General features: G+C 37.3%; 2 protein-coding genes across 2 annotated transcripts in view; one reads left to right on the top strand and one right to left on the bottom strand.

The window, feature by feature from the left end:
- Positions 1–10713, top strand: part of LOC144091451 (uncharacterized) — a 50023-nt gene extending 39310 nt beyond the window's left edge. The window contains exons 5-9 of the mRNA XM_077623764.1: positions 2340–2429; positions 4638–4782; positions 4949–5082; positions 6316–6521; positions 7343–10713. Of these exons, the coding sequence (XP_077479890.1) occupies positions 2340–2429; positions 4638–4782; positions 4949–5082; positions 6316–6521; positions 7343–8429 (1662 nt within the window). The 3' untranslated portion in view covers positions 8430–10713. The remainder of the gene's footprint in view (positions 1–2339; positions 2430–4637; positions 4783–4948; positions 5083–6315; positions 6522–7342) is intronic.
- Positions 10714–13501: 2788 nt separating this feature from the next.
- On the bottom strand, positions 13502–17076 carry pigm (phosphatidylinositol glycan anchor biosynthesis, class M). Its single transcript, XM_077623767.1, has 8 exons — positions 16697–17076; positions 16405–16578; positions 15553–15673; positions 15242–15485; positions 14967–15070; positions 14523–14677; positions 14275–14376; positions 13502–14022 (listed from the first exon to the last, which is right to left on the bottom strand). Exons 1-8 carry the CDS (start codon positions 16865–16867, stop codon positions 13855–13857), a joined length of 1239 nt encoding a protein of 412 aa, XP_077479893.1. The 5' UTR covers positions 16868–17076; the 3' UTR covers positions 13502–13854.
- Between the last annotated feature and the right edge of the window lie 16 nt (positions 17077–17092).

Genomic DNA, 17092 nt, shown 5'->3' with positions numbered 1-17092 from the left:
CTGTTAGCATAAACGAATGTAAATTTTGGGTGGTAGTGTATAACGGCAAAATCACAAGTCAGTTTTAATATCTGCGTCTTTTGTTTAATATTATCTTTCATTAAAACTGCTAGTAGTTTTATCTTAACCTGAACTGAATGTCTATTTGTATGATTAAATGACTGCCAAACTATTTAATTTCTCATCTGAGGATTAATAAATAATTTGTATCGTATCTTTACCTATATTTTACTTTTGAAACTATTTTTATGCTTGTAATATAAACTTGTAAAAAAATTCTGGTAGTGATTATTCATCACTATTTTTACACCAATGTAATGGTTTACTGTTGATTACATTTTTCTTTAATTTTTAAGATTTATGTGTACCAAAGTAATAAAATAGAGTTTAAAATCTAACTGTTTTTCAGCACTTTACAACTGCACAGAGGTCATCCCAGAATTTTACGCCTCACATGACAAAACATTAGAAATACAGATAATAATTTACATGTGTAGGTGTACCTCAGTTATCTGGAGCATAGACTCAATAGTGGCTTGATGAAAGGGCTAATTGCTGTCAAAACAAGGCAAAAAAAAGACTGAGCAATTAGCACTAATTGCACTGTGCACATGCTTCAGTATTTTTCATTTGAATTATGCTGCCGTCCCATGTCAAACTGCACTGTGAGACGTGATCAATGTGTGTGTTCCCGCTGGCAGAAGGTCTCTATTTTCATCCAGAACCCACCCACACTGTCTCATCTGACTAAATCAAGTGAAACAAAACTATGCTGCCTCTTCTCGTTGGCCTCTCTTGCGTACAAATCCAGCAGAAGGCCAACATCTAATTTTGGGCTCTGCGTGCGAAGGCCCTCTAAAGATTTTCATGCCAAAGTTTTTAGTCTCTCAGGGGAACTTGGCGATATTGTATGTAGCCAGCCTTTGGGCAAAACAGCAGGTGCCTTTTTCCTTTACTTACATGCTGCACTATGCAATATGTTCACTTATTGAAATTAAGTAAAAGCTAAGCAGTTATTTTAAAGAAAAGTGGCTTTTAATAACGGAGTAATTTTTTTTCTATGTATTTTTAAGAAAAATGTGACTACGGACGGGCGTAATAATTGCAGATATGCCAATTAAGAGGGAACTCATGTCTGAAAAATGTGGCGTTCATGGATTAGTATGAAAGAATCTGCGCACTGAGGAAATCGGATCTCTAGCAGAAAAACTGAGAAGAGAGGATGACATAGAATAGCGAGTTCATAAACACACCAGGGAAGACCTGCATAGTCTCGCAGTAAAATAGAGGCGACAGACTCTGGCAGCAGCAGTCACGCAACTGAAGTAGCCTCGCTGTTGTCACGCTATCGCAGCTGTACACACACACACAGACACACACTCAGTGACACATCTCCTTCCTGCTCTTTCTTCTTCCTCTCCTGCTTGTTTTCCTCAGTTTTTGCCTTACTGCCCATCTGGTTGTACATTGACTGAAGCTTTGCTTTTTTTTTGTAAATTTTGTTTTAATCAACATTGGGATTGATGATCGTGTTTGCAAAAACAATTTATGACCCCAAAGTGTGTCAGTAGTTTGTTTACCGCTAAGCGTAATGACATGTTTGGCAGTCTTTGAACATTTAAATGAGGGTAAACTGACTACATCATTTTTTTTAATGGAGGGCTAATTAGTGGATGTTTTACAAGTTGTGAGAATTAGTGTGAGACTATCGTACAAAGCAAAGTGTTTTTTTCTCTTAAATTATATTTTCCAATTTTTTTTGGGCTAGAATAAGATGATAATTATAACAGCAATAATTGTTATGATTTCAGCATGCTGAGGCCTTCACAATGTGATTCATTGATTGACAGCTATTCCCAGAGGGTCAGAAATTTAGAGCATACTTGCTATAATTAAAATACCTAGGTCTAGGAGTAGATAATAAATCTAAACACCCCATGGTGTTTGATTTAAAGTCTATTAAATTAGTTGTATTTGATTTGCAAGGTGATCATCAAAAAGGATGACTAAAAGAAAAAAACCTCAAGATGCATTTACAATTTAAATCAATATTAAGGAATCATCAATCACATTTAGTAGAAATTAAAATTTTGCCTCAGGGTAACTATAGTATTAAAAAATGCATATTTGTGAAATTTAAAGCTAAAACTTTATGGATTGTATAAAAAGAACATCTTTCCATTTTGGAATTTTGGAATCTCAAAGTCATTTTTTTTCTTTCTTCACATTTTTGCAAAAACAAAAATGTGAGCCTCATGTTACAGTTACTTTACAAAAACAGTCAAGTATTACAAAGCTGAATAATTTCTAATGCACTGTCCATGTGTTTGTGTATGTAGTCTCTGACGGGATTTGCCCTGGTGGTGAGCAGTGACGGAATGGTCTTTTATGCCTCGTCAACTATTGTGGACTATCTGGGATTCCATCAGGTGGGTTAAACTTTTCTACTTTTGTAAGGAACCGTACCGTACACAAGCCGCGGACCAACATGTTTATCCGACTTACTCTATCTAACTCAACAAGTGTCAGGCAGAGGTCAGCTCTTTGGCCTGACTAAGCATGTTCATTCTTCCCCTTTTCTTTTGTCAATTTCTCTGCCCTTTTTTCCTCTTTTTCATCTCTTGCTTAATGAGCCATCATAAATACTGATAACTATCTTGAGAGCTAAGTGAACCCACCAACTCTTGGCCGAGAGGCCACAGAAAGGTGAAGACCTCAGTTTCACCCTGAAATATATAGTATGTGTGTGTGTGTCTGTCGTTGTGTTGATAAGTCACCAATGACTTTGCTTCGTTCCTCTCCAGTGGCCATATCAAGCTATCTATTAATTATGGATGATATCAACATAGCCTTGCCTGCCAGGCAATTCTGAAATCCCGCCTCTTCTTATAACCATAAATAAAGTGCTTTTTACTGTTTTGAATCCTCAATTTTTCCTACAATGTACAGACACGCACAGCAGATTGACACTTGCAATATGAATTCTTCCGCAACAATTCTTGCACTTGGATTACAAAACAACATGGGCAATAATCCAGGACGATGAAAATGACATGAAAAACAGATCGGCCTAAAATGTGTGTTGGAGTGCGTGTCGATGTATGAGAGCAAAAAAGACAATGGCCCTGTTAACTGATTGGGTCGGTCACTGGTGGCCATCACATGACTGTCGGACATTAAAATAAACTAATAAATGATCTCCAAAATGTCCTCAAATTTCGGCATATGTGCAATAAATGAATGCATTATTGATATTGTGAAAGAGTTTATAATTCTGTTCTAACATTTTGTTTTGTGAAGCTGTACCAAAAAGCATCATAGCATGCAAATAACTCTTGGTGGTGGTTATCCTTTATAAGCATCAGACGTAGTAAATCCCTGTTTATGGTTGACAAAACATCAACTTCAAAACGCAAATCTACTTGTCATTGTTTACCAATGTTTTCATGAAGCCCCTAAGTGTGGTTGACAGTGAAGTCTATTCCTTGCAACAAATCCAATGAGTCTTTTCAAGAACCCACATAAGATCGTGTTGTATTTCAAACCCTGTCAACAAAAAACATTCCCACAGATTCACTCCCAATTTTTTCCAAGTCCTATAGTTTGCCTTGACAACATGTCATGTAATCCAGGGCCCACAATTGTAGTCAGAGGGGACACTTATCCCTAATACACCAAAGGAAGGAAACAGACATAGTAGCACCACAAGAGAAGACAAGGAAACTTCCATTGGCTTTTGATCGGATTTGTTCCAGCCACAAGTTATCCTTTGAAGGGGTTGCAAAATTATCACTTCTCTTTTTCATCCCTCTCTTTTCCTCACTCTTTTTTTTACATAAACAAGCCACTCGATCCATTTGTTGTCTACAGGACTGCCGGTAGGGCACCAAAACCGCAGTACGAAGCACGCCGAAGACGTTGGGAAGAGATTGTATTTTCAGAGGCAGACGATCAAAAGCCCTCGCGTGCCACCAGTGTGGAAATTATGGAGGGAGAGCGCAGGGAGGAGGCAGAGAGGGAAGAGGAGAAGGTTGAACATGTGAGTGAGGAATCTGTCAGGGAATGACAGAAAGCACAGCAATTGCTGGAGAAGGAAAAAAAAAAGAGAAAGATGACGAGAGCTGGCTGGAGAATGACTCAGTCTCAATGTGTGTGTACGGGGAGGTTTAGCTGGACCGGACTGCTGTTCGGGAGCTGGTGTCACGCAATGTTTGACAAACACAGCTGCCCTTGCTGGCCCTGCAGCTGCCCTATACTCTTACTGTACTTGTAAAAAGACTTCAGAATTTACTGACTTGCGTTGACTTTGTGTGTTCTGTGCGAATGTGTGTGTTTTTGGAGGTTAAAGTGCTCTGGGTGTCAGGAGATGAGTTATATGGTTGTAATACACGCTCCAAAACAGCATCCGCATATAGACAATTACATCATGACGCCAAATGAACTGCGCTTCTGGTGGAAAAAGCTCGGTTGGATCACCCAAGGATCTTTTTTTTGTTTCTTTGCGAAGACTTTGCTTCTCAATACTGTGAGATGTGTTAACTACTAGGTGTTGTTCTTAGTTAAATCCAATTGTTGTCCAGAGGAATTGAAATTTGGTCTGGAACTGACTAACAAAATGACTTTTTTTCCCCTTATAGACTGATGTGATGCATCAGAATGTATTTGACTACATTCACATAGATGACCGACAAGAATTCAAAAACCAGCTCCACTGGGCCATGTGTCCACCCCACAATCCGGGAACATCAGCGCATCAGGACACCCAGCTCGCTACAGGGACTGGTGGGTAAAATAACGTTTGAAAAAAAAATCCAAAGATTTAAATTATGCCAGGTCAAATTAAAATTCCACCTCACTCATGTCCATTCCTGGCATACTTGTCATTCTGATTTTGTACTTTATTAACATTACCAAAAAAAAGCACTGAACACTGGCTTTGCATTTTAAGGTGACGAGTTTGTGGTGAGCAGCCTGTTTCACTCTCCGGACGTGGGGGGCATTCCTCCTGAGCTCTCCTGCTTTCTAAACAGATGTTTCATAGCGAGGGTTCGGTGTCTATTGGATAGCACATCTGGATTCTTGGTGAGTGACATGAAGCAGCGCGTCTGCTAAACTGAACGGTAACTTGCAAACCGAGTCATAAAAAATGATCTTGGAGGAGATTCAAGTTAATAAATATAATATGATGCATATGCGGCAGAGAGGGATCCTTTACCAGCGTCCGTTTGTTTACTGTAATCTTTGACGGTAGCGCAAAGTGTTTAAAAATAATAAGGTGGACACAGCAATGGTTCTCAAAGAAACTGGTTCATATCCCACAGCTTTTAAAATGGAGATGCCGTGGAAAAATGCTAGAGGTCTGATGACAGGTCAAGCCGAGTATGGCTTTAGAGCATTTTATCAGGGTCAACAAGTTTACCAAGTTCATTCTGGTGGATTTTGGCACGCAACAGAAACCCTATATGGCAATTTTCTGTACTGGAAGTGTTTGTAGCCCAACGGTGTCTAATGTTTACGAATGTTTTCCTCATGAGTCCAAATAATTGCAACCAAGACACAAAAGCATAATTCATAGATGAGCTGTCTTGAAAATTTAGAAATCTATTCCCAACAGTAGTATTTAGGCCTGTAGATTTATCAATTCTGACTCCTTGCCTGATTCACATGATTATACCGATTGGATTGGAACATTGCATCTACATTCCGGAAAATTGAAAAGTTGGAGATTTCAAATCGCCTGTTTGCCAAATAAATACAGACCAGAATTTAGATCTTATTCCTAAAGTATATGTGACACCAACCTCCCTAAATTAATGAACCACCCAGACTTTTCCTTTTATGTCAAATTGTGAGAAGGTTCCTTCCCTTCTCTTAATTAGAGAATGCCAATAGACGACAGGATCATATAATTTTCCTTGGCTTGATCTAAACTCAGAAACACATCTAAAACTCTACTTTTGGCATTATCCCGCAAACTAACCACCAAACAAACCAGTCAACAAACAAATCCAACAAGATGACTCAAGACTTCAAATGATACGCGACATCTATACTAGGTCCAGTTTGAAGGGAAAAATAGGTTGAAAGGTCCATGCAGCTGGAAAGCAATCATTCCAATTTCCATTTCATTTTGAACCTCCGATCTTCACAAGATACTTCTTATTGCCCAGCCCTTACAGACAGAGACGCTGCTGCCCTCATAATGATGATCAATGCAAAAAAAAAAGAGCATAATCATAGACCTGCCTAAAAGTATCACATTTTAATGCCTTCTGATGTTCAAACCACTAAACCCTTCCTGTCTCCTGTCCCCAGACAATGCAGTTTCAGGGTCGGCTGAAGTTTCTCCAAGGACAGAAAAAGAAATCAGCCTCCGGGGCTCAACTTCCTCCCCAGCTGGCTCTCTTCTGCGTAGCTGTACCCCTTTTACTGCCCTCTATTACCGAGATGAAAATGAAGAACATGTTAATGCGAGGAAAGAACAAGAGCGGAGGAGGGATTATCTCGGTACTGGAACATGGGTAAGACTGACTCAAGTGTTCATTCTTATATTCAAAAGGCTTCATGGTGTTTTCAATGTTTAATTAATACATTTAATAGCAGTGCTATAATTAAAGGTCATGCTTTCAATACTAACATAATGTCTTAGCACCAATTTGTACTTGATTTGATATCTGGAATATGACACAACTCGAAACTAAAGGTCAACTCGTCAGCGTTCAGATACGCTTTGATCTAATCCATAGTCACAATTTTCTTATTAGATTGATCCTCGATCACGAATCCTGCTCCTTAACCTCTGTAAAGATTTAGCTATGGATATATCAAAAGGAAGAAGCTTTTTTTAGATTGAACTGCACCATTCCATAAAAATTCTGGCCATCATCGATCTTGTGGTTGTGGATGTTTATTCTGTTTTCAATCTTCAGACATGAAACTCGGAAAATATGAGTCACTTTTTGAATGGCTCTCTTATGAACTTATGTGAACTAAAATCCCAATATTTGTCCTTTGAGTCACTCATAGATTGGTTGAAAGTCACACTAAATCAAATTATTGACAAGTTTGCAGGCCAGACATATTTGTATTATCTTTATGTAAAGATTTTATCTACGTATCCAAGTGTACTACACAATAGGTTAAAAAAAATTCTATTTTCCAATTTTAAAGACCCCACCGATATACTTTAAAGGCAGCAAAACTTATTAAAACCATACTTTTGAAATATATTGTCAACATACTTAAAGATGCAAAATACCCAAATACACTTAATGTATACTTAATAATTATATACTTAATGAAATGTTCTAATATACAATACTTTGATTTCTCTGTTTTTCAGAGAACAAGGGGAACACCTCCGAAGGCATTCCTTTAGTTCTGGAATGGGCGATGTAAACGATCCCCTCCTCCTTTCCTGTCCGACCCCAGGGAACACTCAGAGAGGCCACCACACTCCCTGGACCCCACTCACCAAAGACAACCTCAAGTTCCGCCCCGATGACTACTACAATCAGGAAGAGCCCCTCAATTTCTGCAAGTCGTCTATGTCTTCCCAGAAGGGCATGGGCCCAGGCTTGGGGAGCAATTGGCCTTTTCGGCCAAACTCGGGCCCCCTCAGAACGGGACAGGGCGTCGGCTACATCCCGACTAACCAACGTTTGAACAAAGCTGGCCAATACGGGAAGCCGTACAGGCTTTCTCCAAGCTGCCACAGCAGCAGGAACGGCGAGGTGTTTGTCTCCAAGCTCTACGGTAGCTTGCAGATTCCCGCTGACCCAGACGCCTACTGCGTGGATTTAGTGAAGAATGAGAACGGCTACGGTGAATGCTACGATGGCCAACTAATGCCGCCCATCAAAGTCGAGCACGACTCCGACTCGGAAAATGCCTGTGATCCCTTTGGGCGACCCTGGCCGCATCGAGATCCAGACGCTATTGACCGTCGTTACGGGAACGGGGTTTACGACCATGGCTCTGGCATCCCTCTCAAATCCGAGGCGGATTACTACGATCTGCAGTACTCGCCCTGTCACCGGGGCTATCAGAACTATGCAGTCAACAATAGCGGACGTTTGTTAAAATGTGACAAAGACTTGAGCAATAATAACCACGACAACAGCCAGTTTAGCCCTCAGAGACTCTCTCACTCCCAATGCGGTAATCAATCGATCAACCTCATCGACTCTCACGTCTATCAACAAGAGCCTCAAAAGCCCTACATGCACCAGGACTTCAACAAGCCCGGCACTTACGAGTTCAAAGGTCACGGGCTGATCCATTCCATCAAACGGGAGCCCATGGACTCGCCACCGTGGCCAGAGGGTGGCCACGACATGAGCCAGCCAATGATGGTTGGTCCGAGGAACATTATGCCATGTGTGAGCACAGGGCACAACAAAAACAGCTCTTATATTTACATGCCCTAAAATAACCGCTGCAAGTCACCCACTGTCATTGACCACACACGTATTCAAAGAGATACACACACTTTTAGGCCTCTGACGGGCCACATTTGAGAAAAATTGCGCCCCGTACGATGACGGATAAGCAAGGACGATGAATAATTGACATGAAATCCATAATACATACTAGTGAAGGCAAATGTTTCTATATTTAAAAAAAAAAAACTGCAATTACACACCACAACAGGGGTAGTCCAGACTAGTTTAACAAACGTATTCACACCGATGTTTCAAGATTGATGTAGTCATCATCGGAGGATGCAGAATATTCAAGACAACAAATGTAAAAAATTATTGGTGAATATAGATTATTGCAAGACATTTCCTGCTCATGTGACATTTTTTAAAAATATAGCGTCCATCAATCAATTTACATTAGTCAACTTCTGCTCATGCAACCGTTACTGCATTCAATACACACTCACACACAAACAAAATGTGGAGCTGATTTTCAATTGTCACATTTACCAGCATAACATGCATAACTTCAGCATTCTACAATTTGTGAGGCTCAGGTTCTATTGATAGTGTCATGACAATCAAACACAATACAGTGAAACAAATATATGAATAGTTTTGTCCTTTGAAGTTCCGAGCACTTTTGGATTTAGTGACAATGAGTCAAATAATGTCAAGGCACGCCATTTATTTCACATGTTGTGCACACCCATTGTTTGACGTTTCGCTGTGATGTTGTTAACCAATTTAACCTTGCTATGCAACAGATGACTCACCTCTGCCACTGGGTTTATTCTGGGAGGGTCAACCTTCTGTTTTTATTTTAGAATGTGCGTGAAGCTCTTTGGTCACTGTTAGCTTTGCATGTTTTAGCACTTTAACTAGAAATCACCCACAGATTAGGAACACTGGGAATGTTTCTATGGATCATAACAACAAAATATATACGCCAGCTTCCAAAATCATGGAGTTATTACAGAAATTTGTCAGGAATAGACAGTGGAGTGTGGTGCCTTACTAGTAACTGTTTCTAGTTTACAGTGCCACCTAATAAATACATAATTAAAACTCAATAGGAAACTTCTGTGTGAGAGTTTTAAAAATGTGGTATCCTATTGGACCATGGTAGTAACAAAATTCCCACTTCTTTTGAATATTCAACATATATTTCTATTTTCATTATATACAATTGAAAATAGGGGTTTCTAAATTAACAACATATCATAAGTTGACCAACATCCCATAATAGAATCCATTACCCAGAAAGCTCACAATATTCCTCAGTGTATCAGATTTACAGTAAATTTTCCAAAATACTTCAAACTGGTGATTGTGTTATAGCATTAAGTGTTATTCACTACATTTAATTAACAAATACTGCCATACTAAATAAATTTGAGTACATAAGGAAAGCCACAAACACAAAACTCTAATTTGGGCCTGTGTGTAAATTGTCTCAAACACAGAGCTCATTTAAAAATAATGTTTTTTAATGGTTTGAATGAACGAGATGGCTTAAGGTTTAAGCAAGCACATTATCAGTGGAAGCATTCTATTATTATTACTATTATTTTTAGGTCATGTTAGTTTAAACTGAAGTATAAGACTATTCATAGTCTTCTGTCAACTCGCACAAAAGGATCTTCAATTTAGTAAGACTTTAATTGTTAAATATTTTAATGTCACAGCTTATGTTGTAAAGTTTAGTGTTCACTATAAGATCAGCATTTCATTGCAGATATGACACTTCTGTTTTTTGTTAATGTTGTGGTTGAGTTAGAAAACAAACGTGGTCTTCACACTCTGTCTTTTTGCACAACTAAACAGAAAGCACAAAATTAATTTAATGTCACAACCTTAGTTCTGTGACGCTACTGTGGTAGTTTTCAAAATTGCACTACTGAGAGTAGTTCAGTTGAAGTCTTTTTCCCCCCCAAATAGTCAACATACATGTGTACATTGTCTCACTATATTGAATTTGTCTTTGCTCAATGTGCGTGTTCATTTCAATAAATGTTTGATGATTCATATTTATTGTAATTCAAAAGTGTTTAATTTAAAGGCTGCAGTTTGAAGGCTTTTGTCTTTATCGAAGATGAATCCATGTGGCTTTTTCTGAACTACAATTTTGATAACTGTATTAAAATAAGCAACAACAACAACATAAAAACCTGCCCTACTTGTGTGATTTGAGTAGGTAGTAGTGAACACAATGTAAATATGCAGTGTGTACCAATGTTTCTACATGTTTTGCAAATGAGACTTATCTATTAAAAGACTTTTCTTTATATCAAAATAGAAGACTTGTTTTCATTCCACTTAGATATCTTTTTTTTTTCAATTAAATTATTTAATTTTTTAGACAGTTGACAACCAGTGCTTTTCTAGATAGAAATAAAATAGTAATATATACACATAGATGGATGTAGATATATAAATAGATAACGCCACAGTGAATAAAGATAACTTTGCCAACAAAATGTTTTGATCCATTTTTATAGTCAATTTTTCAACTTACTAAATATTGCTCTTTGGTTCTGAATGTGGAATTAGGGTAAGTGCAGGGGTTTAACTAATATGACACAGAATTGAGCCGTCCCAAAATATCCCAAGTAATTTCCCTTATTGGTATTTAGAGAAAAATAGAGAACAAAAATCATACATATGAATGATGGATTGGTTTTGGCAATTGTAGAATTATAAAGTGGGGCATTCTTCTCAATGTGGGTCCATGAGGAAGAAGTTTGGACGAAGATGTAATGTACAGTTCATCTAAACAAAAAGTCTTTCAGGGCTCCCTTACAGTTAATAATGAATGCTGGTCATTGCCAGGAAGGGGTGGAAATGTCCTGAATTGGAAGCCGTATTCAACGAAACACAAGTGAAATAGTTAAAAGCTACTTGATACCTAACAGGTTCTGACAGATAATTCTCCACTAAACTGACTGTAAAAGCAGCATTCCTCAGGGCAATCCTTAGGGGCAATTTTTGCATGTTTTAAAACACAAAGCTCTCTGTGTGTAGCCTGAATACATATAATATAAACATCTTTATAAGGGAATAACAAGCATGGTAAATTCCTATGCATCTTCATTGTATCTTTCGTTCTAATTTAAAGATGGGTGTGATAATAAAAAGGGGAAAAAGGGCTAGGATTAAATGTTTTATGATCGTGCACGCAACCATCCATACATCACGCCAACTCAACAACTCTTGTTATGTACAGAGACAGGAAAAGGGGCTGAGCATGAAGTCGAGGTGGAAGAACAAAAGTTAGGGCCTGATTTCAAAGCAAAGTGTGTGATGGTTGTTGTCAGCTGTAGAGTTGTGTGTGAGTTTGTGGTCCAGGACCAATAATCCTATACCATGCAATGTTGCGTGACTGTTCATACTCCACTCTGCACACCATTTGTCCAAATTGGTCACACCCATTCCCTGTTTTTTTCCCCGTGTCTTTTTCTCAAATACACACATACGCACATAGAGGCAGATGTAGCAATACATATCTACACAGACCCAACAACATCCCCCAATCTCCCTAATGACAGTGAGCAGAATCCTTGAGGGTATTTCACAGACATGTACGCATATGCATGCATAATAACATGTAGATATACACAGGGCATACTAAACATATGGGTGACTATCCACCAACCCCCAAAAAAATTGACATTTACTAACTCATGTTCTTTTAAACTGTGACACATAATTTGAACTACAAGTACTGTTAATTACCAGTATAGTACAATTCTATTAATGTTACAGGCCCAGTTTTGTTTAAACTACATATCGGCGAATCCAGGTTATGTTTTCATGAAAAACATGGAATATAAATGTTTATGTATTGTAAAATTTGATATGGTCAATTTATCTGTTCATTGTAAATGTTAATGAGATAAATGAGTAATATAATACATATGACTGTATCTGATGCAGAGGTTTAGTACATATTCAGAAACCTGAAAAACATTATGTATCAAAAAACAAATCCTATAATTAATGACATTTTGTTAAACTAATATTTTTATTTTAATATTACTATCAAACATTAAAAGGGCTGCAAATATTGAGCTTTACTTAACAGTACATGTCAGGTGCAATAGCTGATTTGTCGGGATGTAACTACTAATTAGAGCACGTATATATACTATACTATATTATATATACATATATATATATGTACATGTATATACATATACATATATATTGTATATACATATACAAACAAATACATTGGACAAATCAAATTGAAATAGTACAAAAAATGTTTTAGGGCCTTTTAAAGGAGTACTCGAGATGTATTTGTTGTTTTAAATATTGCAATTAAGTCAATTTTGCATCTCCATTTACGTTTTTAGTCAAATTAAAACTTGCAAGCCACTGTATTTTAATAAAGGTTAACAGGCAGGGATTTTGTAAAGGCCCCAAAAAACATGGAAGAAAATATGAACACATTTTGCAATACAAGACCTGCATAAAACACACAACACAATACAGTACTATAAAAAATCTTATTATGCATTTGGAATTCAACAGTTAGTTTTGAACAACAGTTTGATTCTTATGGGTGGTTCTAATATATTGATTTTCTCAATTAGATAAATACACAACAACAAAAATATTAGACATCAATAGATAAATATGAATACTTTGCTAATTGTGTTGAACAACCTGAATATTATTTTTGAACCTAGTACATTCATAATGAATTTGCCAAAAAGTATTTCAATTAATACCCTGCTAAAGACCAACATAATGTGAAACATCTTTTAAAACAGTTCTTATATGGTATTTGTTGCCTATTAGTGTAGCTTTGATCACATTTAAAAAAAAACAACACTGATTTTTGTAAAACGAGATAAGGAGCCATTTCAATCAGTAAGTATGTAATTACTCATCATTAAGTTTTTGTCAGTACAGACAGGCAATATGCAAACATAGGCTACCCCCTATTGGACAAAGCAGTAATATGCAGAAATCTCAAATACATTACCTTTTAACATTTCTGGTGTTTAAATTTCAACAGAGCAGCATTAACAAGGTTAGTGATGCAAATATTAAATACAGTAATCCCACACTTATTTTTTCAGTTTATTCAATATCAAAAAAACATTCAATATACAAATAAACAAAAATGTTACCATTACAATGCAATAAGCGGACTGAATATACCAGGTTCCAAGACAGTATAAGATTTGCCTTAACTATCTATATTGGACAACACATTATAAGACATTGAGTCAACATTACATTCTTCATTATTATTAATATCATTATTATAATACTAAACTTAAAGAATGTGAATTGTTGCTTATCTTAGCTGGAACCACAGTCATACTATTTATATTTACTATATATACGTACTATTAAGAATAGTCTTCATATTGAAGTGCTGATTCAATTAAAGGTGCACATTCATCTGACTTGAGCGCTACATCATCTTGACTGTTTTTCTAGTAAGTTTTGGTTTGTAATGTACTATAAGCTGAATCAAAATGAAGCAGTTAACTATCAAAAAAAGCAGCCCACCAAGCCAGATGAACAGAAAGACGTTGTAACCCTTAAACTCCAGGAAGTAAGCCGGCACCAGCCATATACCCTGAGGGAGAGAAAATGCATTTTAGTTACTGACAGTATATGCTATACAATGTATACATGTTGAAAAAATATTATAATTGAACATTTGTTCCCAGATTAACAAAATTTGCAGATATATTGTCCATTTTGTGCTCTATTAAACATAATCAATTCCTTAATATTCCCTAATATTGGGTAGAAAAACTCTACATGGGAATATTCAAGGAAATGGTGTTTAATAATAATTTAAAAACAAGATAAAAAAGATATTCACCTGTCCAGCAAACCAGAGGATCAGCAGTCCCACTCCTTTTTTCGCCGAAAGACTCAAATGAGGGATGACCAGCGGAAGTAAACTCAGGTACCATAGGAAATACTATAAAATGGATTTTTCTTTCAAAGAAAAGTGTGTTTGCAAATAGAATTTCCCAGTATTTGTAATTTTGCTCATAGAGTAGACCATTGAGGCCTTCTCCCCAGAGATAAAAATGACAAATACTGTTTTGAGTCTGACTCCTGTACCTGTGAAGTGCAGACTTTGTTGAAAGTGACAAAGATGGCAGTGTGTAGAAAACAGCAAAAAGCCAGGTCATGGTGAAAAGCCCATGATGTGACTAACAAGAGGATCAACTGTGGTAGAAATGCCGCCAGTCCGAGCCACTGGCTCCACCTGCTGTCTTTAAAACAAAATGAGGAGTAATTTCCTCTGCCAAAAGGGCAAAGATTGTGATTTTTGCTATTCAGCACATATGTCCTGAGAACAGTAAGTTGTGCAAAAAGTACTGAAACATTCAAGTACTGAAACTGTTCAACTGTATATTCAAGAAGTTGAAAGAAGAACTGTAAACATTATTAGTGATTTTTAGTTCTTTCAGTTTCACCCAAATTTGAACCTTCCTAACATTTTAGTGTGTGTTTCATTTTAAATCAGGATTTCAAGGTACGTAATGGGAGGCCCACAGTTACCTGCAGTTAGGTAGAGCATGTAGAAGTATGGTGAGAAGTTATGGCGAATATCTCTTCTGGTTAAATGATACAAGTAAGTCTCATGAAGGAATGTCCAACCATACCTAGAAAACAAAGTCCATCATTTATAAAGGCATACCATAGCAAATGGAAAAAGAGCAACAACAACAACAACAACAACAAAAAATAAAAATATTGCAAGGACATTGACATCCAAGACACGTGGAATCTAACTCGTGACTACAAGATGGCGTCCGTTCGATCATTGCCCTTACATGTAATAGAAAAGTGCTGTGAGAGTCAAAAACAGCACTCCGGCCACACTTGCAAAATGGAATATCTTCCTGTTGAAGAAACTTCCTAAGAAGTTAATGAAACTCCTCCATTTTTTTTGCTCTTCATCTTTTCTAAAATGTGTTGTACGGAGTGTCAGGACAATGGGAAGAGCATATGTGATGGGGTAGATCTTCATATGAACAGACAAGCCATAGAGCAATGCTGCCCATGTCATGTGTCGGCCTATGAGGAAAAAAGGAAGAGACTATTAATTCAGATTTTGAGTTAGTCTATCTCTCCATCCACTTACTCTCTAAACAAAGGAGAGTTCCGAGTACCAAAGCAGCCAGAATTGATTCAGCATTCCCTCGGCTGGATACTCCCATCGGGATGGGGTTAAGGAGCCACATCGAACAAACCCGTACTGCTGTCTGATCATAAAACCAACAATATTACACATAGAATGCAGTAGCACCTTTTAGGGTATACATCTAGAACAGGGGTATCAGACTCGGGTTGGTTCGCGAGCCGCATTAACGTCAACTCTATTTCATGTGGGCCGGACCATTTTAGATATAATATTTAGATATATATTTTTATAAATTGATTAAAAGAACTGGATTAAAAGCCCTGAATATTCATTTTTTATAGATCTAAAACAATGTTTATTTTAGCTTTTTTTAAATATATTTTTAGATTTAACAAAAGGATTTTTGAACTAAAAACAGAAAAAATTTGATTACAAAATTACAATTATTGATTTAAAAGGGGGAAAATCAGGAAACTTAATATACATCTATACTCTTCATTTTAATTTGATCCTAAAACAGAAAGTCGGCACTCATGATTTACTTTCCCGGGCCACACAAAATGATGCGGCGGGCCAGATTTGGCCCCCGGGCTGCCACTTTGACACATGTGATCTAGAAGGTTGTACAGGTTGAAAATGAATCAACGTTATAGGGGGAAATATGCCTGTACCTCTATCATCAGATGACTATATTGTACAAGATAATTAACATGTGGACTGTTTTTTTAAACACTTTGACCTTAAAGATTCTATTGCACAACTAAATGCCCTGTCCCATCTTGTTTTACATGACTAGAGAAAAAGTTACATCATTGAGTTTCCATTATCCTCTGAAAGACAGTATCAACACACCTCAGAGCCAATACCTCGTAGGCATAGAATCTTGTGAATCAATAGTCCGGACAACACGTCACATAGGATGAAAACGAGCTTGCCAAACACCATGTGGATATAAATGTTGGGAGTGAGCAGCCAGGCTAATAGTGGTGTGTATCGATAAGTTGATCTGTTGTACGGGGACTCGCCCTGTGAACACATTTTAACATAATACAGCGATGACAACATTACAAATCTACGAACACATAATGTTATAATGTTAATGTATAATGTTAGCAGCTAAAACTATGATAAAACTTCTAGTTACCTTCGTAGTGAACCTCGCAGCATCTGTAAAGACGTGATAGTCAATATCAGTGTATTTCACTACCATCGTCCTGTCGTGGAATTCCCCATAAATGACCAAGGCGAGGCGTATAACGAAAGAAGTCGTGAAGAGAACACGTTTTTCTGTCACTTTAACTAATAGCTTCTCCATGTTTACTATGGAACGGATACGTACTACGACATTAGCATATGGTAGCGAATGCTACAGTACAATTGCCTGAAAGTCTGACTGTGCTGGAACATTTTATTTGCCTTTTTACGTGCTGAACACGACTTTATAATATTCTGGCAGTCGCGTTTGCATGTTCGACACGGGGAAATGCTTCAAAACAATAAATACCGGAAGTAAACCGGAAGTGTCAGACATTCTTTGCCC

Source organism: Stigmatopora argus, chromosome 17, assembly GCF_051989625.1.
Source record: "Stigmatopora argus isolate UIUO_Sarg chromosome 17, RoL_Sarg_1.0, whole genome shotgun sequence".
NCBI lineage: Eukaryota > Metazoa > Chordata > Actinopteri > Syngnathiformes > Syngnathidae > Stigmatopora > Stigmatopora argus.
Note: the sequence above shows the minus strand (reverse complement) of the source record. Positions and strands in the feature narration are given on the sequence as shown.